The sequence below is a fragment of the Arvicola amphibius genome, chromosome 1 (genome assembly GCF_903992535.2).
Source record: "Arvicola amphibius chromosome 1, mArvAmp1.2, whole genome shotgun sequence".
Classification (NCBI taxonomy): Eukaryota; Metazoa; Chordata; class Mammalia; order Rodentia; family Cricetidae; genus Arvicola; species Arvicola amphibius.
In genome coordinates, this window is record NC_052047.1 from 144,844,056 (window position 1) to 144,866,988 (window position 22,933).

Genomic DNA, 22,933 nt, shown 5'->3' on the forward strand with positions numbered 1-22,933 from the left:
GGTCAGCTGATGAAGCGCGGGTCTTTAAGAGCAGAAAGAAACTGCTGGTGTTTAAGAGGTTATTTTCTTAGGACTCAGGGTAGAGACGGGCCTGGACCCACTTTAGTTCAGCCTAGGCAGATGATGTCCTGTGTGGGGCTTAGTTCCTAATGTCCAGTTCAAGCCAGTGAGCGCTCTAGGTAGGACCGAAAGAACTTCTTCCTGCTGGGGCTCCAGGATAGGTGCCAAGAGACATGAATTTCATTTTCATAGGAAGGAATGTCCAAGACATGGTGTGTGACAGGCCTAGAAGACCATTTCTGGGGTTGCTGGGAATAGGGGAAGGTTGGTAAACCCCAAGATGGCAAGGACTGGGGCTCTAGGACAGGTGGTCCCTCCATGTCAGGTGTCTGAGGGTGGCAAGCCAGCCTCTGGGTACTCCTTGTCTCTGGCAGAGACTGGCTGACTCCTGCGACCACAGTTCTGAGAGCCTGGGAGTAAGGAAGGGAGAGGGGACCTTCAGCTGTGGAGCCCCAGCTGGGGCAGGACAAGGCAGGAGAGAGGCAAGGTTCAGGATACGGAGCGTGATAAGGCCGCTTGTCCAGCAGGTTTCATACCAGACAGAGCCTTGACACTCTAAGGCTCTGCCCCAAGCACCTGTATGCCTCGGGAACAGCGGCTTGCCAAGGGGGTAGGCACCTCCAGCACAGGCCGGGAAGGCAGGGCCTGATGCTCAGCCTACAGGTTGGCTCTTGCACCAGTCAGTGGCCAAAGGGAAAAGCCATTGCCCACCTCATTCCCATGGCCTGAACAACACTCACTTAAGTAGGTGCCGCCTGGAGCCACTGTGTCAGCCATGGAGGACAGGAGAAGCATACAGTAGTTGGCCTGGAAGAAGCCAAGGGAGGTGCTGGACTTTGGCAAGGGGTCCCTCCCATGTGACTCCCTTCCTGCCAGGGCAACTGCTGCCCCAAGACTCCTCACTCTGGACCAGGCTCCCCCATGTGACAGGATGTGGTGGAGATTTTAGGTTTTGTTGGAATAGCTCTAAAGAATAGTGGGTCTCTAAAGTGACTTGGGGCAAGGACAGGCATAGGCCAACATATGCTTCTGCCCTGAGATCTCATCTACCCTGTCCATAATCCCTCCACTCTGTCCCAGCCCTAATGCTGCCCATCAGAATGCTACTACAGGGCTATGGTAGTTCCCATAGAAGCAGAAGGATGGCCCCACCTCAAGAAGAAGAATGGACAATGGGTTGCTGGCTTGCCTGTGATTCCAGACACTTGATCCTCTTTTCTTGCTCTCTCAGCCCCCCGACGTATTTGGCAATCAAGTCCACTCTGGAAAGCAGAGCCAGCCGCAGATATGACACTTCCATGGCGCGCCACAAGGGGGAGCCTGCCTGCCCTAACTGCTTTCTCAGGGTCTCGGTCTGTCGTTGCCTCTGCGCTACTCTCCTTTTAATCTGGATCTGGGCTCTGTCTATAGATATGGGACACTTCTGTACCCTCCCAAAGACTGAGGTCCTGTCCCTAATTGGAAGCGTTCAGGAACAGTCCTTCCACCACCCAGCATCGTCTGGGGATGGATCTTCAGACTTGCGAGAGGATGAAGACAGAGTCCTATTGCATAAAGATACCTAATTATGGGGTTTATGCTCTGCCCCCCCCCACACACACTACCCTGCACACACACCCTCCTTCTAGAGCAAGAGGCTGGAGTGCTTGGTCCTGTGACAGCCATGTTTCCCCAGCTCAGAGGTCCTATTACTGGCACTAAAGAGTCTCATCTAGCCTTAAGGCAGTTCCGAAAATCCCACCATTACTGAAAAGACTAGATACTTTTCTGCCTCCATATGCTTGCACTAGGGAGCCCCTCCCAGACTTATTGCCCCTCATAACATCCAGTTGACCAAGGTCAACCCAGCCCCGCTGCATCTGAGTCCACCTGCCTCCAGGTAGGGTCCTCTCTACATCTCTGGGCAGCCCATGAACAGGCATGGTGACACCTGCCAGCCTGAGCCTCACATGCCTGCTGTCTGGAGTCCCATAGGTCCCCCCACCTGTGTGCCGTTTTCCTCAGCACCTCTCCCTCGCTGTCCCTCCTCCGTTTCTCCATGGTGCTCAGGAAGTTCTCCTTCTGAACTGTTTCCCAGGTAATGATCTTCTGGTCCAAGGGGGCAGGCAAATCTCTCTCTGGCAAGGTGGAAGACAGCAGCAAGCCTTGGAGAGCTATGTGGGCCCCTAGGGCAGAGCCCAGGCCCAGGCTGTGGCAAGGGACTAGTGCAGATGCCACCAGGCGGGGCACAAGGTAGATGACAGAAATAAGCCCCATGGAGGAATTTTGGGCTGCAAGGAGACAGGATGGTCCTGTGGCTGTCTAGTGTGGGCCTGGGGCTTTGGTTAGCCTTTCAGGGCCTAGATGCGAAACCCCAGTCCCTTCTGTGAGTCTTCTCTGGCAGCTCCAGCCTGTGGCCTCACCTAGGTGTTGACGCTTGTGCTGGGCTTCTTTCCTGAAGACCCTCTTGAGCACCAGACTCAGGTGGCTGAGCAGGATGAAGGGCGGGGCCAGAGCTGGTCGCCCGTGATATTCAACGATGAGGTGGTAGCGTTGAAACTTCCAGAACATGTCGGCGTTGCCCTGGACCACTTGGAATGTGTAGCTACAGGACACATGGCCAAGCCCTTGCCTTATAAGCTGCTCTTCCCACCCATAGAAACATCCTGCCTCAACCTGGCACCACTTCCCATCCTATATGCCACCCCTCCTGGATCCCACTTCCCACCCTTCATCCCGCCCCATTCACCCTCCACTCCCTATATGTCATCTTTTTTTTGGTTTTTTGAGACAGGGTTTCTCTGCAGCTTTAGAGCCTGTCCTGGAGCTAGCTCTTGTTAGACCAGGCTGGTCTCGAACTCACAGAGATCCGCCTGCCTCTGCCTCCCGAGTGCTGGGATTAAAGGCGTGCGCCACCACCGCCCGGCTCCTATATGTCATCTTAATTGCATTCAGGGGGCAACTGGCCTGTACTGGGAGCTCTTTCAGAGATGGAGGTTAACATAGGTTTAACTGTCAACTTGACCATCTAGAGTCACCTGAGAAGAGAGCCACAATTGAGGGATTGCCAAGATCCCATTGCCCCGTGCATATGTCTGTGGTGGGAAATATTGACTGTTATTTGATGTAGGAGGGCCCAAGCCATTGTGGGCCACACCATTCCCTGTGCAAGAGGTCTTGGGCTGTGTAAGAAGTCCAGCTAAACATGAGCCTGAGTGAGCTAGCAAACAGCATTCTTGTGTGGTTCCTGCTTTGAGCTCCTGCCCCAACTTCCCTCAGTGATGGATTGTGATCGGGGCATGTAAGATGAAGTAAACCATGCCTCTTCCTAAGTTGCTTTCAGGCAGTTTTATCTCAGCAATGGAAAGAAGACTAAGACAGGGGCCAGCACCCCTCAGTCACAGACTCAAGTGTACTGCAGTGGGACATACTCACAGGTCTGAGTCCCCCTGCCTGTAGGCTCACCCTCCTTCCTAGCAAGATAGACATCAGGCATTGAGCTGGGGTGGGTTCACAGTATGCCCAAAGCTGAGGCATTGGCTCTCTACTGCAGGGCCAGCCCAGTGGGCACAACAGCAAAAGGGACTAGGTCCTTTCTACCAAGGACACTGGTCCTATCTCTGCTGGCATCCTGAAACCAGTCCCACTGAGAAGCTCGAGCAGGGCTGTAGTAAGGGCAGGTGTCCAGGAGAAGAGGAGGGTACCTGAACATGGCGATCAGCAGGTTCATAAGTAGCACATTGGTGACCAGCAGGAAGGTGACCAGAAGGAGAATGACCACCCAGTTGGCATAGAGATTGGGGCAGGAAGCCGAGCTTTCCAGCAGTAGAGGATGAAGCGAACAGTTCACACGGGCCTCTGCAAGCCAAACAGACATCTTCAGACTTGGAATGTGGTTCCAAGCTGAGGCCACCAGGGTGCAAGGCTGGCTAGGCAGCCAGAGGCCTGGTTCACATAGGGCTGGCTATGTGAACCACAAAGCACCAAAAGTGCCATTGTGGAAGCCAGCCCTAGTTGTACCAAACTAACAGGTGGACTGTGCATCATCTGCACTCCCTGCTGGGATTCCAGGAAAGGTCACAGGGCATGGAGGCAAGCCAAGTCCATGTGAGGAACGGAAGTGAGGATACAAGAGTCATGGAACCCATTTCTGTCTGTCCTTGCATGAAACAATTCCTCCGCACGCCTTTAATCCCAGCACTCGGGAGGCAGAGGCAGGCGGATCTCTGAGTTCGAGACCAGCCTGGTTTACAAGAGCTAGATCCAGGACAGGCTCTAGAAACTACAGGGAAACCCTGTCTCGAAAAACCAAAAAAAAAAAAAAAAAAAAAATTCCTCCACCTACCCCAGAAGGGCTTATTGTCTGTGCCTTTCCCACCCAGGGCTCCCAGCTGGGAGTGCGTCTGCCACCTTCTAGGCATCTCTGCCCACTCTGGGAGTTTCCGCTGTCCTAGGCATCCCCTCAAGGGTTCTGGGCCACAACACTAGCCCCTTTGAGCTGTCAGTCCCTTTATTTATGCTTCCTCCCCTGGAGGCCCCACCTTGGCTACACCTGGCCAAGCTTGCAGGGCAGCACAGGCTGAGGTTGCCATCCCTGCTCCTGGTTCCATTCCATCTTCTCCAGGTTGTGTGCAGGTGGATGACTGCCGTGTAAGTAGGTGTGGACTTGTGTGTCTGCGTGCAGGTAGATGACTGCCGTGTAATTAGGTGTGGACTTGTGTGCCTGCATGCAGGTTCTATTCCTGTTCTTCCAGAGCTCTGTGTTACAAGTGATACTCCAGGGAGGCTGTGTGGGGGTGCAGTTCTGGTATGTTGGACTTTCAAAGTCTACCTGTATGTGCTAGTGTTTCTCTAATCCCATCTCCCTCTCTAGGACAAATCCCTGCCTTGTTGCCCCAGTGAGTTCCGATGAGCTGTCAACCCATGGGACAGCTAATGAGTGTTGTATGGAAGGGTGTATGCAGCCTTCTGAGAATGCCAGATCTTATCTTTTCACCTTAGCAGCCCCCAAAACCTATGAATGATGCTGTTCCCCCACTCTCTTCCCTCCCAAGGTACCCCAGAGGAGTGGCCAAGCCCTACTTTGTAAAGCCGTAAGTCTGCGCCCGCCTGAGGTCTGAGAAGGCCCACATGGCCTGGTTGAACACAATTTGACCCTGGAGTCCAGAGTTTGGTGAAAGAGAGAAAGTGTGGTATGAAGGGGAGTGAAGGAATGGAAGGGAAGGGAAGGGCTTCCCCCCGTCTCTATACCTCACAAAGTGGGCCAGAATTACCCAGACCTTAATTTCCCTCTGAGCACAGACATGTTAGAGAATACCAGTCCATTCTCAGCCTAGTAGACTCTGTGTTGGGGAAGGGCACCTAGAGAAGCTAACAAGGCGACTGGCAAAACTGCTTCGTGACTCGCTATGCCCATCACATCCATAGTGGTTCTGCTGACCCTGCGGTGGCCTCCATGTCTAGACTAAGGCCCTTCCAACCCGCTGCCCTTCTAGGCTGCCAGTTGGTCTGAGCCTGTTTCAAAATGCCTGTGCAAGAGAGACCAGAATTGTAGTTACTAGAGAACTGTGACCCCAGAGCTGCTCTGACTGGGGCACTCAACTTCCTCTTTCTGCCCCCAGGGACTGGGGTCATGAGGCCATATGGTGAGGGGGAGGGGAGAGGCAGGCAATATCTGCTTTAGCTAATGGCTAGGAAAGTGATGGCTCAGGCTCAGCAAACACCGAAGGCACTGGGGTGGGGAGAAGAAAACAGGCCAGGGTATGGCTTGGGAACACTCCAATTTGAAGTTAATTCCCAGCCCTTCTGTCCTCGGAGGCCTGGGCTTGCTCCAATCTCACTGTCCTCTATTTTCAAATATTCATCAAGTGTTGTGATTGCTGACCTGGCCTCATTAGTGGCCTCCCCCAGGATGGCCGGGGTCAGGTCTCTACTGACTATTCAAATTGCATAGCTCCATGGTTGGCTAACCCTAAGTCCCTTGACACTAGCATGTACACTCACCCTTATGCCTCCATCTGCACCCCATCTCTAAGCCTGTGCATGCCAGTGGAGCTGTTGTCCTAAGTCCCCACTCTCTAAGCCCTTTTCCTTTCTAATGCACCAGATTCCTCTGCCCAATCTTAGCCCCCGCTAGGTCCTCACAGGTCCCCATTCTGGCTCTAGTGTTTTCCATCCTCCACCACCCACAAGACCCCTGCTATAAGTACCCAGCTGCACCCACTTGTCATGAAGTTCCTAGGATCTCCATCAGCCCTAGCTAGGTGCGGGGCCTACCTTGAGGGGACACCCATGATTACAGACAAGCCACACCCCAACAGGCAGCACACACAAGCTGGATGGATTCCTAATGAAAGTGAGGTTCAGTTGGCAGTGGTGAGCAGATGAATCACATGGAGACTTCAGCCAGGTAAAGCAGCATGGAATGGCCAGGGTGGCCCGGGTTCTTCATGCTACGCTCATAGTGTCTGTCCATTTTCTGCCCCTCACAAGACCTCTGTCTCCAAGAGCCAACCCAGCCTTCAGCCTCCTCAGACAGAAAGCCAGCTCTGGCTATTTGGAATCTCCATGGCCTACTTCCCAGTCAGGGAAAAGGTGGGGGTTCAATGACTGGCTGTGTCTTGCCCTGCCTCTGGATCCCAGCCTAGAAGATATGCAAGGCCTATGGCCTAAAATTAGGATTGTCTCAGGCATTTCCAGCCAGGGCCTTGGTGACACAGAAGTCCCAGCAGAGGACCACATATCCTGGAGCCCACCAGCCCACCAGCCCACCTGCCTGGCTCAGCACAAACCATCGATCTCGTCCAGAGGGATTTGCCCAAAGATCTGCAGATAAGGCCGGTAGAGCACTCGGCGGAAAATCCACTCCAAACGGCTGTCGTGGGGGTGCAGTAGGGCCTGAGTGGTCACACCATAGGCCACAAGCCACACGCTCAGGAAAAAGAGGAAGAAGAAGACATCCTTCATCTGCAAGGGGGGAGGGTCACAGTCATGGATGGACTGAATGGGAACTCACTTTCCTCTATGTGGGAGTCCAGAGAGCTTACTCTCACCTAGGGCTGGCGTTCCTGGGTTCTCACCTCAACCAAGGGTTAGAGTTCCAGGTGGATCATCCCCTCTCAGGCCTATGGTGTCAGGGTTCTCACCACCACCTTGGCTGGGCTTTCAGGACTTACCTCCATTCAGGGTTGGAGATTCCAGGATTCCCACTGCCAGCCAGGGTTGGGATGGCACAAACACAGGGCTCATCACCACCCAAGGTCAAGGTCCGAGGGGGCTTACCCCTAACCCAAGTTAGAGTTCCAGGATGCTCACCTCCACCCAGGGCTAGGATCCCATCTACCCAAGGCTGGGGCTACTAGAACCACCCCTTTAGGTGGGCACAGTGGGGGCTTACTCTCATCTAGAATTAAAGCCCAGGGCTCTTACCATCTGAGTCAGTGTTCCTTTGGGCTCCTCAACTATCCAGGGCTGGGGCTCCAGGGGACTCACCCTCAATGGGTTTAGGGTCCTGAGGACTCACTATCCTCTGGGTTAGATGCCCCATCTATCCAAGGCTGGGGACCCAGTGCCTCTTCCCCCTCAAGGATCAGGGTCCCCAGGACCCACCATCCGCTCTACAATGATGATCTTAGGCCCCAGCTGCTTGTGAATGGCAAAGATGTGGATGAGCCGAAGTGTGAACACCATGAAGTCGATGGCCAGAACAGTGCGGCCAGCCTCAAACACCGAGGGCAGCATCCTGGAGAGGGACAATGGTTGGGTAGAGCTGCAGGTGCCCATGGACGTCAAGAGGTTCCCCCCAAGATATAATGTATGCTCGCCAAATGGCCAAAGGGTGGTTTCCAGGACCACACCAGGATTCCAGAGGGCTGAGTGGGCCTCCTAAAGCCTGCCCCATCCAGCCCAGCGGAGGCTACAGACCTGCAGGTGACACCAACAATGAACAGGAAGATGGCCACCATATCACACTTGTTCCAGTTGTCCTCCACATACAGAGTAAACTTCTTCACCAGGCGTGTGTCCTCGTCTGTAAAGAAGCCCTGGCGGAGGGAGGAAGTCTGGTTACAGCAGCCAGGTTCCACCTTGCTGAGACCAGCATAGAATCTGCATGGATCAAGGCTCAGTTTACCAAGCTGATCAAAATCAGCTGGTGACTAGGACCCAGTGTATGGTTGGGACTGGAGGTATCAGTTGAAGATATTTCAGGGCTGAGTCTGGGGGCAAAAAAAATGAGGTCCAACTGAACTTGAGTCAGAACTGCCTGTGACTGAAACTCGGGGTCAGTTTACATTGAGTATCTGGACTTAGCCAGTGACTCAGGCCAGGGTTCAGCCTCTGCTAGGGAATCATGATCAATCTGGAGCAGGGCTCAGGGCTCAGGATGGAGCTGAAATCATGCTCAGGGCTCTGACTATGATCGACATCAAGACTGTGACAAAGATCAGGCTTATTCTGATCAAAATAAGGACTGGGTCCAGAGCTGGGATTGGGGCTCAGTATGACCAGGACCATGACACAGTAGCCTGGGTACAGGAAGGCCACACCCTGGTCTTGTTCTATAGATGGACAGTCTTAGCCCTCAGAGCAGGCCCTGCCTGGAGCTACACATAACACTGCCTGAGTTGCAGAGCCCAGGAGAGGGCCAGGCTCCCCACTGACCTGTCGGATTTCCTCCAGCACCAGTGTGAACACCCAGAAATAGAGGGTGACCTCAGACCCAGATGGCCCCTGGGGAGGTGGCCGAAAGTCCACCAGCAGGACATAGGTGAAGAGGAAGAGGAATGCAAAGTACATGACCACATTCCCCAGGAACACAGTCACAGGCGCTCCCCAGAACTTCCGCCACCGTGTGAGCAGGAAGGCAGCTTGTGGGCCCAGTTCGCCTGAAGCCCTTGGTGTCTCTGTCAGCTTCTCCAATCTGTGTGGGTGCAGAGGAGGTCACCATGGTGAGGGGGCACCTAACCACCATACCCCCATGGGAGTTTACCTCTTTCTACTTGTGTCTAACCACCGGCCACTGCCGAGTGGTAGTCCTTCCTCTCTCTCCATCCTTCCCAGTCTCCTCCATTCTTAACTCCCATGATCCCCAGCCTTCTCTTTCCTTCTCAGCCCCCCTCTATCCCTTCTTTAGTCTCCTCCATTTTCCTTGCCCTCTGTCTTTCTGGGCCCAGTCTATCTTTCCCACTTTCCTAGCTCCTTCCATCTTTCCTCGCTTCATCCTTCCTGGCCCCCTCTATCCATTTCACCACCCGCTCCTGCCACTCCTTACTGGCCGCCCTGGCTGCACAGGAAGCTCTTTTCCACATCCAAGCTGTCTGGCTCCTGCAGATCTTCCAGGGCCATCCTCTGTGGGACATCCTCACTGCAACACAGGGAAGGCTATCAGACACACAGACAAAGAAGGAAGTACTAGGCCCACCGAGAAGGAGGGCTCACATAGCCAACTGGACATTGAGCTATGAGAAGTGGGAACAGTGAGAGACTCTGGCGCCTGCTGCTGCCTACATAAACCTACCTGAAGCTGATGAGGTTGGTATAGATGAGGGCTGGGCAGGTGAAGGCACCCAGCAGCCGTAGGATGGGCGTGCCTGTGGCCATGTCTCCCCACCAGATCTTGGTCAGGAATGCCTAGAATAAAGTCTCATGTTCTGGCTGCCTACTGCCGCATTTTCACACACACAGGGCCCTGTGCCTGAGGTGCACAGACCCCCCTCAAGCCCCCTCCTGTGCACCTGCTTGGCAGAAGGTCAGACTCTTTCCGGGGAGCAAGTGTTTGACTGTTCTCAACCTGCCCTCCTTCCCTTCTTTTGTCTTTGCGGACAGTCTCCTGTAACTCAGGAAACCTGTGAACTACCTAGCTGAGGATGGCCTTGAACTCCTGGTCCTCTTGTCTCCACCCCCCTAATGATGGGATTGCTGTCATGGGTCACTACGCCCGATTTATTCAGTTCTAGGGACTGAACCCAGGGCTTCATGCATGCTGTGTACTCTATTAAATAAGCCACACCCCCAGCCCTATTGTAACCTTTCAATAACAGAATTGTGAATTGGGATTAAAGACAACCAAACTGAGAACAGGTGTTACTGAGTCCAAGAACCAAGCTAGGAAAGCTTCCCTGATGAAGCAAGCTGGAACCCAGCCACTCTTCCTGGTCCGTTCCCTATGTTGCTTGGGCATGGGCTGGAAGCTGTAGGCTGGGGACATTAGCTGAGGTACCTCAGTGTTCTGGGTGGGTAGCCTGTGCCCTGCCAACGCGCCTTCATCCCAGGCCATCCTTAGGCTGATTAGCCACTCACTTGCACACCATCATGGGCAAAGAAGGCCTTGGCATCGGCTTCAGTGGCCAGGTGCAAGCAAGTGGTCCGGCTCCAGCTGTGGTTCCTGCGTACCAGCAGGGCGAAGGCGCGGTCCTCGCTGTTGCTGTAGCACTCTGAGAAAAGATCTGCACAAAAGCCAACTGCTGGGACAGGGTGCTGATGCCTGGCCCCTGGGTCCCCGTCTTTTGCAGCATACATACGTCCTGCATCTATTTTCTAGGCTCCAACCAGGCCTCCCATGCTACAGGGCCACTGAGAGTCCCTGCCTGGCCCCAGGGTCCTTCCCAACCTCTGACCTTCTCTTGCCCTTCTCTTAGTACTGTGAGTGCCTTAATTGCCAAACACCTTTCACTCTGGTAGGGCCTACTGCATAACTATCATGTACTAGGGCCTATCACATCTCCACCTCCCTGTCAGGACTTTTTGACCAACCTCCACTCCCAGGAGTAACTGCCCTGAGTTCTGTGCTCTACATAGGAGGCCATGAGGGTTACCCTGAACTACTTTTCTGTAGACAGCCACTTCCCTGTCTTCAGGGGAAGAGAAGCAGAGGTCTTCTGCCTGTCACTCACCCAGGGCCAGCTGCTCATACTTGGCCTCACGCATGGTGCGGGCCACCTCTGCTTCCTTCTCCAGGTGAGACATTTCCTTTATGATCTTGCAGGCGGCCAGAGCAGCAGCCACACCCTCCTGGCCCTGGAAAATGGAAAGACAGGATCTTAGAAGGTGGCCCAACTGTCACACCGTTCTCCAGTCTGCTTCTCAGGATGCCAAGGGAGCCATGTACTGAGGTGACTGCTCACCATGGCCCAGAAGTATGTGGCCATCTCATAACGGTTCTGCAGCACAGCCCAGAGGAACAGGTCTCTCCAAGGGTCCTCACTCTTCCGATTGAGATCTGGCAGCCACTTCTGGCCTGTCGGTCGCTTGGGCGGCCCTCTCTCCTACAGAACAGGGCATCAACATTCAACTTGCTCAGCACACCTTGGCCCAACCTGGTTCTACTCACCTCTGCCCTGCGCCCGTCTTGGTAGAAACCACGGCAGGCATCGTGCAGGAAATCCTTCAGTACACGGGAGACCTCGTGGAGTGAGAAAGCAGGCATTCCAATGGGCAGCTCCCGGGCCTGCTGTGCACCCAAGCCAGCCAGCGTCAGCCGGCCCTCCTCATGCTTACGCTGTAGCAGTTCAAAGAGGAGGCTCTTGGGGGATACGGAGTGGTAAAGTTGCTGCAGCCGCCCATAGGTTAAGAACTCGGCCATGTCAGCACCGCTGTCCACAAAGAGGCGCACGAAGTCAGGCTTGTTGCTCACTAGGGCATCTGTCATCACCTCTTCCAGGTCGCAGGACTGGATTCACCCGGGAGAGGAGGAGATCGGGACAGTTAAAGGGAGAAAGAGGGGCTGGACATCCTCTCTCCTGGGCACCCCAACCTGTACCCTGGGGCAGGCATGGGTCAGCAGAGCATACAGGCCTCGGGGGCCAGAGATAGGAAAGGGCTGAGGAGTTAACAATAAGAGTGTCAGGACTCTAACACCCCAGCCTGGACTTTGCGGGTTCCCTAATGTCATTCTGACCCCCTCCAGGATAACAGCTGGAACAGAGTAGGCCCAGATGACACCCCCGAGACCCTACTTCCTCAGGCCTCAGTGCATTCCCTGCCCAGTGTTCCCGAATCAGGTCTGGATGGGGGGCACCTTCCATTCCACGTCACCATTGAAGATCTCGCTCTTGGCAATGTCCACGCGGTCCCAGGCCACAGCCAATTTGAGCTCGTCTAGGTAGTCTTGGGCCTCCTGGCTGTGGCTCTTGCAGGCTGTGGGAGGGAGGGAGTCCCACAGAGATGGAGGGGAGGAACTGGAACTCTCTGTGGACTCGATGGGGGTTGGCAGCTGCCTTTGAACAGCAGCAAGAGGCACAGGACTAAACTAAACACTCAGGAACAACATCCCGGAACCTCCTGCACAGTCTGCACAGTCTGCACAGTCGACACAGTAACGTTTCTGGTAATGTAGCACTTTGGCCCACGAACAGGGCAGGGCTGTACATTTCCATGCAGACACACTTCTCCCATGGGGATGGCTGCACACTTTCACCGAAGGCCACAGCTCCTCCCAAACCCCAGGATTAAGAGCGCCAGGCTTTTGCCTCCATGGAGCTGGGACTTACAAAGTCACATGTGGTTCTGGGCTCCCAGGCTCCCTGGGCCTCACTGTCTTGGGAAGGTAAGTGGTTAAGTCCAGAGCTGCCCTTTTGTAGACCAGGCTGACCTTGAACTTTCTAGGTAGCCAAAGACGACTTTGAGCTGCTGATCTTCCTGCCTACCAGATGTAAGCTATCACATCTGGTTCATGAGGTGCGGAAATTGAACCCAGGACTTTATATATGCTAGGTAAATTTTTTGTTTTTGTTTTTTATTTTTGAAACAGGGTTTTACTGTATATCCCCGAGTATCCTGGACCTCACTCTATAGACCAGGCTGCCCTGAAACTTGTAGAGATCCACCTGCCTCTGCCTCTCAAGTGCTGGGATTAAAGGCATGAGCCACCACTGCCTGGCTCAAACATTCTGCCAACTGAGACGCATCCTCAGCCCCAGGTGTACCAGGCCCTCTTTGAGTGGCCCCTTACTCAGGTATGCCCCCATTCCTTCCCCAAAACTGCCTTGCCCAGCTTCCAGCCTGTGTACACCTGTTCCAGGTCAGCCCCATGGCACCGACAAGCCTGGGTGGTAATCCAACATCTTTATCAGTGGCCGAGTGGACAGACGCATGGTACATCTACACAGTAAATATTAGAACTCAGCCTTGGAAGTCAGGGTTTCCTGGCATCATCTGCCAGGGGGCATGGGTCTGTGGGGCATTGTGCTTTATGAGGGAAACTGGGTACAAACAATGCAGGCTGTAATTCCATTCATGCAAAGTGGCTCCAAAGCTCACATCTACAGACAGAAAGCAGGTAGGGGACCAGGACCTGGGGACAAGGTGAAGTTGCTAAGGCTTTTTGGGAGGGGGTAATAAAAAAAATTCCAGTATTGGTGGCGGTGACAATGTCCTGAGGCTAGATTATAAGTCACTAGACTGCACACTTCAGAAAGGCTTTGCAAATCTGAGTCACCAGACGGTCATCTGCTGTGGACACTGCTGAGTCCTGCTGCCTCTGGGGGCAGGGTCTAGGCGGCTCACCTTTCACAAGTGCCTTGAGGATGACAGTGTCCAGGTCCTCAGAACCCTCCTGCTCGAAGTCATACACAGTGAGGAGGTGGGGGTGCGCAGCGATGTTCTGTAGCTAGGGCCAGGAAGAGGTCTTGAGGTCTGAATGGAGGCTGCAAGGGTCCTCAGACGAACCACTCTGCCCCGCTGACCCACAAGCCTAGCTCAGCAGCTCAGCCTGACAGGCTGGCTAGCTGGCTGGTCTCACTGCTGCACACGGACCCGCTTGATTCCAAGATGGGATGGGAGAGAGGCACAGACAAGGCCTGCAGGACTGTCAGGAAGGACATCCCCACCCAGGGGTTGCTGGGAAAACAGACGCATCACATGGCCACAGCGGCCCCCAGCAGCACGCACCAGCTCCGTCCAGTGCACAATGGCTTCCCAAGAGAAACACTCGCCGGGGAATTTCTCTCTGAACTGCTTTTCAGTCACCTGAGGCACCAGGAGATGAGGCTGGCTCACCAGAGCGGCAAGTACATCAGCGATGCCCCCAGAACCTGCCAGGATCAGCCATGGGGCAGCCTGCTCCACTGCCCTGGAAATCCTCTGGGGAGACAAAGGTGACATCCAAATGCACATTTAGGAGGTGCCTCAACCCTCCACACTACCGCGGGGTACCTTGGGAAACTACCACATTCTCACTGACTCCAGTCAGACCCTTCCTCTCCCCTGTCCTTACCTCCAGGGTTCTGGAGTCACCGTTGACCAGTAGGCAAAGGACAGGTATCTGGATGCTGCTGGTGCCTGTGGGTATAGCAGCCATGAGGCCACTTGATGCTCAGAAAGGGAGAAACTCAGGTCCTCCTCATTAAGTAGAACAACCCCCCCATCTCAGGACCCCCCCTCCAGCTACCATGTTTCAGGCACACCCTGCCAAAAAGCTTTCTTCTCTCCATTTTTTCTTTTGAGACAGGGTTTCTCTATGTAACAGTCCTGGTTGTCCTGGAAATCACTTTGGAGACAAGGCTGGCCTTGAACTCACAGAGATCCACCTGCCTCTGACTCCCAAGTGCTGGGATTAAAGGCGTATGCCACCGTTTGACTCTTCCTTTAAAAAAAAAAACCAAAACAAAACCAAAAAACCAAAAACAGGGTCTGATGTAGCCCAGTCTGGTCTTGGATTTTGAAATGTAGTTGAGGACGATGTCCCTGTTTCCATCTCCAGGGTGCTAGGACTACAGCATGTGCCACAGCCCCCGGTTCATTCCGTGCTGCAGATTGAACCCAGAGCATTGTGTGCCTCAGGCAAGCACTCTACCAACCGAGCTACATCTCCAGCCCACAGAGGCTTTCCGCCTCTCACTTTCAACCAAGATATTGTATCAAATCCCTGACTGTGGGCCAAGACTTCAGCTGTATGTCTGTACTCTTCAGGGCTGGCAGGTGACAAGTAAGCACAAAACAACTTGTGAGATGTGAGGCCTTGTGGCACCGATCACGTCCCAAGGGTAGCCGCACTATGGCTAGGTAGCCACTCTACCAGCCTAGGACAGAGTCGCACCGCATCATAAGAGACACACTGGGCTAACAAAGTGATAGAAGCTGGTGGGAGCAACCCCAAACTGCTGGGGTCCTATGGAGGCCTTTGTGGTATCAGATACAGACCTGTTTCCATTGGTTTCACCAAAGAATTACATGGTTGCTTGTTAATATACTATTCACACACATGCTAAGCAATGATATAGTCATTTATAGACATCATTCGTCTGCTGTGATTTTCCCAGTCCATCTTTCACACCCTCCACTAGCCACAGTTGTACCCATTCCTTCAGGCATTTCTGCCCCCTGGTGGCAGTGGTGGGGACTGCACCTCTTAGAAGCCTTATGGGCTAGCAGAGTCTGCAGCCAGAACAGTGCCAATTAAAACAGTGGCAGCTGCCCTGCTATCTGGCCAAGAGGTGGCTGCTTAGCCAGGGCCATCCTACCCATCTGTGCCACTCTCCCATCCCACCCCAACAGCTCTTCTTCCCAGGTCTTTATGCTCAGGCATGCGGCGGGGGTGGGGGCGGTTCCTGGAAGGCCCTTTCCCACTCATTCTCTATGAAGTGGGTATCATATCTCCATGTCCGCATCCCCAAGATGCTGCCTGTGCAGCTGGAGTGAGCCTTACCCCCATAACCTGTCCTCTGCTGAGAGATGTGCTTCTCCAGGCTCAGCCGTAGCTCTGCCAGTCCGTCTCCACTCCCGAGGCCACCAGGCTCCACCAGGATGAAGTGGGAGAGATTGCTGTCCAGAGGGCAGAGAGGTCCCTGGATGCTGCCCTCATCTGCAGGGTAGTGGATGGGGGTATCCTCCTGTGCCAAGCGTTTGGGAAGACATGGAGAGGTGGAGACCTCAGGAGCAGCTTTGGCTGGGCCTTACTGCACTGTGCACGCCCTGCTGGGGCCCTGGGCAAGGCTTCCGCAAGGCCTCAGAGTCCCCACCCCTCAGGCAGAGGGAGGCTGGACTGCTGGGCCTGGGGCCTCCCTGGAATGAGTGAACCATGGAAACAGCTGGGGCCAGGGCTGTGAAAGCTCCACCTTCTAGACTCTTCTGGGCTGGGGTCCAGACTTCACCTCAGTGGGGCCTCCTGGGCTTCTCATTGGCTATGCCTTACACGGTCCACAGAGTGGGGGATGTGAATGAATACCAGAGAGCAGAAGCCACCTGGCCAGGGTTTTCCGGCTCGTTAGGACAGCAGTCCAGCTAGGCTGGGCCCTGAGTGCTATCAGTGTGGCTCCCTAGAGGAGTGTAGCAGGTTGCCACCCTTATTCCTGAGTGATGCTGCCACCTGCTGGGGAGTGCTGAGCCCCGTGGAATCAATGTCTTTCTTCCCACTGAAGCCCATACTAGTTCCCCACCTCTCAATACTCTTAGAGTCTCTGTCCATAGCTTCCTCTACTTACACAAGCTTACTTGGATCCATGAATGTGTCACTAACCTGGACACCATCTAGAAGCTGACCATGAAGGATACGGTCCAGAGAGGCCATTCCAATGGCCACTACGCGAACTTTGGTGGATGTGCTAGCCAGAGAGTGATCACGTACAGCCTGTCCAACATGACGGACCAGGCCTACACGGAGGGCGCTGGTCAGGATCCAAGCACCTATGGAAGTTGAGAGAGAAAAGTTCTGGAGTCCTCATAGCTGGCTGGTCCAACTTCATCCCCGGCCATATTACAGTCAGAGACCCAGAATCAGGTGATGGGAAATGCTTTTATTCCCGTTCCCCCAGAAAGGGTCTTTATAGTGTAGTCTAGCCTGTAACTTGAAATAATTCCCCTGCCTCAGTGTTCCATGTGCTAGGAGTACATACCCAGCTGCAGAGAACACTGTGAACTGATGGAGACACTAAGGCTCAGGGAGGATGTGTGCGTGGTAGACAGTGATCTTTTCCAAGATTTGGCATAGATGCTTCCAGGTAACATGTTCTGGGCAAGGACCAGGATGACAAAGCTCCCACTTCCTTCTGACTGTGAATTATTCCTTCATTATAATCACTTCTGCAGCGAGAGACTCAGAACCCCACCCCCTGCTGGGTGTGTGCTTGTGTGTGCAGGCTCATGTGTTGGCCAGAGGTGCCATTCATCTCATCTGTGTAAGATAGTCTCTGATGAACCTGGAGCTCTCTGATTTGACCAGTCGGGCAGGCCAGACTTTCTTGTCTGTTTCCCTTTGTATTGGGATTACAAGTACATGCCTCCATGCCCAACTTTCTGTATGGGTGCTGGAGATTGGGCTCAGGTCTCTACTGAAATATCAAAGTTAAGCTGTGCTGGTTAACTTTAATTTATTTCTAAAATGATATAAGTGCATTCAGTATGTGCGTATGAATGAAGTTGCCCGAGGAGACCAGAGGTGTCAAACCTCCCTGAAGCTAGAATCATGTGCAGTTCCAAGCTGTCTGATATGGGTGCTGGGAACAGAACCCCAGTCACCAGCAAGAGCGGTACATACTACTAAGCATCTCTCTGACCCCTGTGCTACTCCGTTTTTTAACCACCAACTTGACAACCCAGAATCACCTGGAAAGAGAATCATAATCTAGTTCAGCTTGGTCAGTGGGTATGTCTGTGGTGGATTATCTTGGTTGTTATGTCATATAGGAAGACCCCTTCCTATATATGAGAGAAGCACCCTTCCCTAGGTGCTGAATTGCATAAAAGGCGAACGCGTGATGAGAACAAGTAAGTAGAGACGTGTTTATCCTCTCTGTTCTTGGCTGTGGATGGGATGTGACCAGCTGCCTAAATCACGTGATCCTTTCTTCCCTGACTTGCTTATGGTCAAGGTATCTATAACAGCAGAAATGAAAGCAGGGCATCCCCTCGACCCATATATTTTCAAGATAAAGCCTAGGGATTTGATTCTGACATCTACAAGTAGCCAGATTGCTCCGCAAGGGTGGTGTGTGGGGACACACCCTAAGTGCTCCTTGGTGCACTGATACCACTCGGAGGCCGTGGCCTATGATTGGAGTGGATGGCTCTCAGGGAAGACCAGCTTCTGCCCATCACAGACCAGCTGGTGATGGCCTTAAAGTTCACCTGCACCACATGCCCATGACCTGCTCCCGTGGTCTCCCTGGGTATCACCAAAGGTGGGTGAGTAGGAGAAATGTCATCAAGGAATGCTTCCCCCTCCCAGTGACAAGCAGGGCAGCAGGCCAGGCAGGCCCAGTCCAGGGAGAGCCTTACCTGTGCTCTGAGCTGCTTTCACCAACCCCTTGCGCAGGATGTCCCGAAGCCAGGACTTCATAGCGAAAGGCCGCTCCTCGCCCACTAGGGATACCACTAGGTTGGGGGCTGGCAGGTGCCACTCGGTGAGCAGGAGTTCGAAGAGCATAGAGGGGGCCACGCTGCTTGGCACCTTCACAAACTGCGGGGTAGGAGTCAGGTGAGTTCAGGGTCAGGGCACAGGTAGGCAATTTTGGGTTCGGGGATTCTGGGAATATGGTAAATGTTAGGTTGGAGGGAGTTTCTGAGGGATTCTGGGCATGGGGGAGGAGGCTGGGCTTAAGGGCAAGGCACAGATGAGTGGGCCTTAGAACCCTCTTGTGGTAAGGCATGAGTGATAATGGTCATTGCAGTAGATCTTTCCCAGGTGAGTGGGGAGTGAGGCAGGAGTCCCGGACCTCAAGGTTCCCATTATCACAAGGGCAGGAAGCAACTCTCAACCTTTGCCCATCTGGTCGGGGTCTCTGTACTCAGATCTTAAGGAACAAAACCAGGGTGAGCAGGCCCCGGTACTTGGCTTTGAAGAGGAAGTAAGACTTGAGGATTCCAGGCATGGTGGATGTCACCCAGGTGCACGCTGCCCCTACCTTGCCTCGCTTCTTCCCGGACCCTCCGAAGTCGACCTCTCCCCGGCATGGGACTGGCTCCCACCCATCACCAGTATCTGGGGGGCTTCCAGGGCAGGAGCTCTGGGCAGTGTGCATGGTGGCTTCTCTGTGAGACATATGATGGAACCCAGAGAGTGGAATAACCACCCTCTTCCCCTCTTCACAAGGAAGACCCATCCCAGGTGACATGAGGTAGCTGCCCACTTGCTGGCCCCACCTTCCATGACTCTAGCATATTCTTCACAGTAGCTGTAATTAGAGTCAGGCTCATTCCCACAGAGGAGAGGAAGAGAAGCGCAGCAAACCCACCTGTCTGACCCTGTTCCCCACACTTACCGAACTCCAGGCATCTGGACTCCAACACGCCTGTCACGGTTCTCCGGAAGCTTTTGCAGGGGGTGTCCTGGAAACCCCCAAAGACTAAGTAAGGAATTCAGTTCCCCAGTCCAAAGGAGCCACATCCTAGACTGCCCTTGTCCTGGACAAGGTCTGGGGACACCCTGGTTTGCCCCTGTGTAGGTAGATGAGAAGGCAGGGGACCTAGGGAGGATAGAGTGGAGACAAGGAGGGACCTAGGTGGACCTGGAAGTCCCAGGAGGGGAGGCCAGGGAAGGAAGGCAGAGATGAAGGCTAGAAATGGGAAGCGGGGACAGAAGGCAGAACAGGAAGTCAGGAAGGGAAGTTGGAACAGGGTAGCAGGTGAAGAGGGCAATGGGAAGAACAGGGAGGGGTAGGGAAGGGGAGCCTTGTCCTGGCTCCCTGGTCTCATAGGCAGAGGCAGGACCCCACCAGACTCTTTCCCCTCATTGCCCACCTTGGCAAACAGGATGAAGAGGCTGCCTACAGCATCTCTTACCCAGGCTGGGTTCAGGTCCTCTCCCACCCACCCACCTGGCCAAGCCAAGCCCGTGAGCTCCATCCTTCACTGCAGTGACCTGAGTGGACTGGCCTGTGTGGTTGCAGCTGTGCCTCCTATGGGTCCCCTGTATTTCTCTGGTGGTTGCCCAAAATCTCTAGGGCACAGCGTGGCCCTGACCTCATTGTGCCTTGGCTCCTATGTCTGCCCTTCTAAAAGCAGGTGTCCAGCCAGGGAAGAACACACTGGAAGAATTTCCCCGGGTTCTACTGTAGGCAGAAAACTCCTATCTGACTTGGGATAGCTCTCTACACCCCACTTCCCCATAATCCCCAGTGCCCAGCTTTGAGGTGCCTGCAAGATAGCACTTCAGACCCAACACTTTTTACAGGGAGATCCCTGAGAAGGAGGGGACAGAATGGTATAAGGTATGAGGAGGGGTTATTCCCTGCCTCCTGTGGCTAACCTGGACAGGGGTTGAGGCCTAGGTTCTTCCCACATGCCTCTGGAGCCACCATGGCTATTGTGCTACCCCCAAGGAAGTGTCCCACAAAAGGTACATCTGACCCATAGCCCCTGGTACTGTGCACACGACCTTCTACAGAAGTTTGGTCTTTGCAGATGTGAACTGAAGTTTACCTGCGGTGAAAAGTCTGTAGATACGGACTCATTGGAACATCCCGGTTGTGGAAGTTGAAAGATGTTTTAGATCCAGGACCTGACTGTCTTCAGCTATCTTTAGCTCCCCTAATAGCACCCCGTTTAATGTCCACCTCTACTGTCTGACCTAACATCCATCTACCAGGCAAACCTTCATACCATTCTCAGCGGACCCTAAACTTTCACCAACTCAGAAGCCAAAAATGGTCATCAGATAGCTTCTGAGGCCTATAGCAGAGGTTCCCCCACGTGGTCGTAACCTACCTACCTGGTCTTTCCACCAAAGTGTTTGATAATTGCCTTGACTTATTATTGTCATTTGTTGTGTGACTACAAAGGTTATTGTAACTATGGCCACAGTGGGGCATGTCCTTTGGAGCCTCATTAGCCACAGCTAATATTCTGCTCAGTATAAACTAAACTACCTCCTACAGCTTTGGGTGCAAGAGCACTGTCTCGTGTGGCTGTAGTGTAGCTGGGCTATGCTGAGCCGTTGCAGGGAGTAGGATGGGCTCTTCACCCAAGGTGGGTGTGGGAAGATTGGAGATAGGTCCCTCAGAGGTGGCAGAGGTAGGAAGGCTCCTCCTTGTAGCCTGTCTGACTTGGGCAGGCAGGGACTTTTGGGTCTGCGCTAGGTGTTGTGGCAGCATCTTTGTGGCCTCCCTCACCTGGTGTGCTGGGTAGGATTTTTTTTCTTCTGTCAACTTAACATAAGCTATAGTTATGTGGGAGGAGGGAACCTTGACTGAGAAAATGCCTACATCAGATGCCCTATAGGCAAGCCTGCGGGACATTTTTTTGATTAACGATGGATGTGGGAGGGTGCAGCCACTGTAGGCAGTAGCACCCCTGGGCAGGTGGCCCTGAGTTCTATAAGAAAGTCATGGTTGAGTAAGCCATGAGGAGCAAGCCAGTAAGCAGCATTCCTCTGTGGACTTTGCTTCAGTTCCTGCCTTGGGTTCCTGACCTGGCTTCCCTTCATGATGGACTGCAAGCTACAATCTGAGATAAACCCTTTCCTTTCCAAGTTGCTTTGGGCCATGGTGTTTATCACTGCATCAGAAAGCAGACTAGGATACCAAGGCTTCACCTTGGGCCTCCAGACCAAGATTGGTTTGTCACCCTGACTTCCTAGTATATGGCCCTATATGAAGGAAACCTCCATGAGTCAATGTATGGCCACAGGCAAGTCTCCTCCCTTGTATCTGGTTCCTGTAGCCAGGCGCAGCTCCTTGGTTCCGTGGGTCCCCCGTGGCCCATCCTGCCCAGTTATGGGAAATGTAAATCTCCCCACCTACAGCAGAAGCTCACACCCAGGGCCCATGGAGGGCAGGATTTGAATAAACCCTTCCAGCCCCAGAAACAAACACTCCATAGTTTTCCTGTGGGGATCTTAATGGGGTCACAGGCATTCCCCTGTGTGCTGGAACAAGGACCACAAGCTGGGAGGCCTGATCTAACTGAGGTCCACTCCTGAAGTGTTAGGGACAGGAACCCAAAACCCAGGTATGGACAAGCTGTGGCCTTCCCCAGGGCTCTGAGGACATCTTCCCTGGTCTTTCAGCTCCCAGGGGCTCTAGGCATCTCTTGGTTTGTGGCCACATGGTCCCAATCCCTGCCTCTGTGGTCACATAATTGTGCCTGTGCACATCTGTCCTCTCCTCTTCCATAAAGTACCTCATCACTGGGCCAGGGTCCCTACTTACCCTCTATCTCATCTACAAAGACCCTGCTTCCAGACAAAACTGCTGTCTGAGGATCCATGTGGTTACCATGCCCCACTATTGGAAACAGTTTCTTCAGCCACACCTGGACATGGGCTATGCAGCAAGGGAGGTGACTCAAGCTATATATGTCCTTTGGTTTGGGGTATGGGAGCCATGTGTGTTCCCAGTCTTTGGGTTGGGAATGGGAACGCCCACTCTTTGCCTTACTTAGTCCCTGGTAGGAAGGTCATGGACAGACTCATTTGAGCCAGGAGAGAAGTTCTCTGGGGCTTCCTGAGTCCCTGGGTGCTTCTATCTCAAGGACTAGACTCTAGAGAGTGTCTTTCAATATGGGGCTCAACAATGCACACCCACCCATGGGCAGTGAACCAGGTCACCTTGTCTTACTTTAGGGTAGACTGCATGGGTGGTCTGGACCCCTGGATGCCTTGGGAGGTAGATGCAACTCTCAAGAACTGCAAGCACTTGCTCTCCCCACCAGGCTGGTGTGGAGGAGCATTTGAACATGTGCCAAGGACCAGGCAAATGTGGCCACCAAGAGGGAAAGCATGCAAATAGGATTTGCATGTGCAGGTGTCCAGGTCTTAAACACCCCCTCTTTATTGGTGGTTTTCTTAGGGGTGGGGCAGAGTTGGATTGCATGACCCTGGACATTATCCTATGCCAAACTCCAAGAGACAAAAACCAGACATTGAATCCCAGGGCAGTGGAGACCCTGGAGTTTCTTACTAGCTGAGGTGATCATAGAAACAGCCTGAACTAAATGTACTTCTCACCTCCTAATATAGGAAGCG

The 22,933-nt window shown here is 53.6% G+C and overlaps 1 protein-coding gene across 1 annotated transcript; it reads right to left on the minus strand.

The window, feature by feature from the left end:
* Nucleotides 1–381: 381 nt before the first annotated feature.
* Nucleotides 382–18,992, minus strand: Trpm5 (transient receptor potential cation channel subfamily M member 5). Its single transcript, XM_038342856.1, has 24 exons — nucleotides 18,876–18,992; nucleotides 18,250–18,430; nucleotides 16,493–16,659; nucleotides 15,683–15,866; nucleotides 14,252–14,316; nucleotides 13,927–14,118; nucleotides 13,543–13,645; nucleotides 12,056–12,174; nucleotides 11,369–11,707; nucleotides 11,163–11,303; nucleotides 10,932–11,055; nucleotides 10,339–10,484; nucleotides 9,557–9,669; nucleotides 9,311–9,403; nucleotides 8,701–8,959; nucleotides 7,963–8,081; nucleotides 7,648–7,780; nucleotides 6,831–7,005; nucleotides 3,744–3,897; nucleotides 2,463–2,644; nucleotides 2,045–2,177; nucleotides 1,250–1,322; nucleotides 801–867; nucleotides 382–470 (listed from the first exon to the last, which is right to left on the minus strand). The coding sequence occupies exons 1-24, from the start codon at nucleotides 18,990–18,992 to the stop codon at nucleotides 382–384; spliced, it is 3,468 nt and encodes a 1,155-aa protein (XP_038198784.1).
* Nucleotides 18,993–22,933: the final 3,941 nt, after the last annotated feature.

Coding starts and splice junctions, on each gene's coding strand:
- Trpm5 (XM_038342856.1), bottom strand. CDS start 18,992: ATGCACACTGCCCAGAGCTCCTGCCCTGGAAGCCCCCCAGATACTGGT. Junction 15,867..16,492: donor AGCTTCTAGATGGTGTCCAG/GTTAGTGACACA, acceptor CGCTTGGCACAG/GAGGATACCCCCATCCACTA. Junction 11,056..11,162: donor CCACATACTTCTGGGCCATG/GTGAGCAGTCAC, acceptor TCCATTTTCCAG/GGCCAGGAGGGTGTGGCTGC.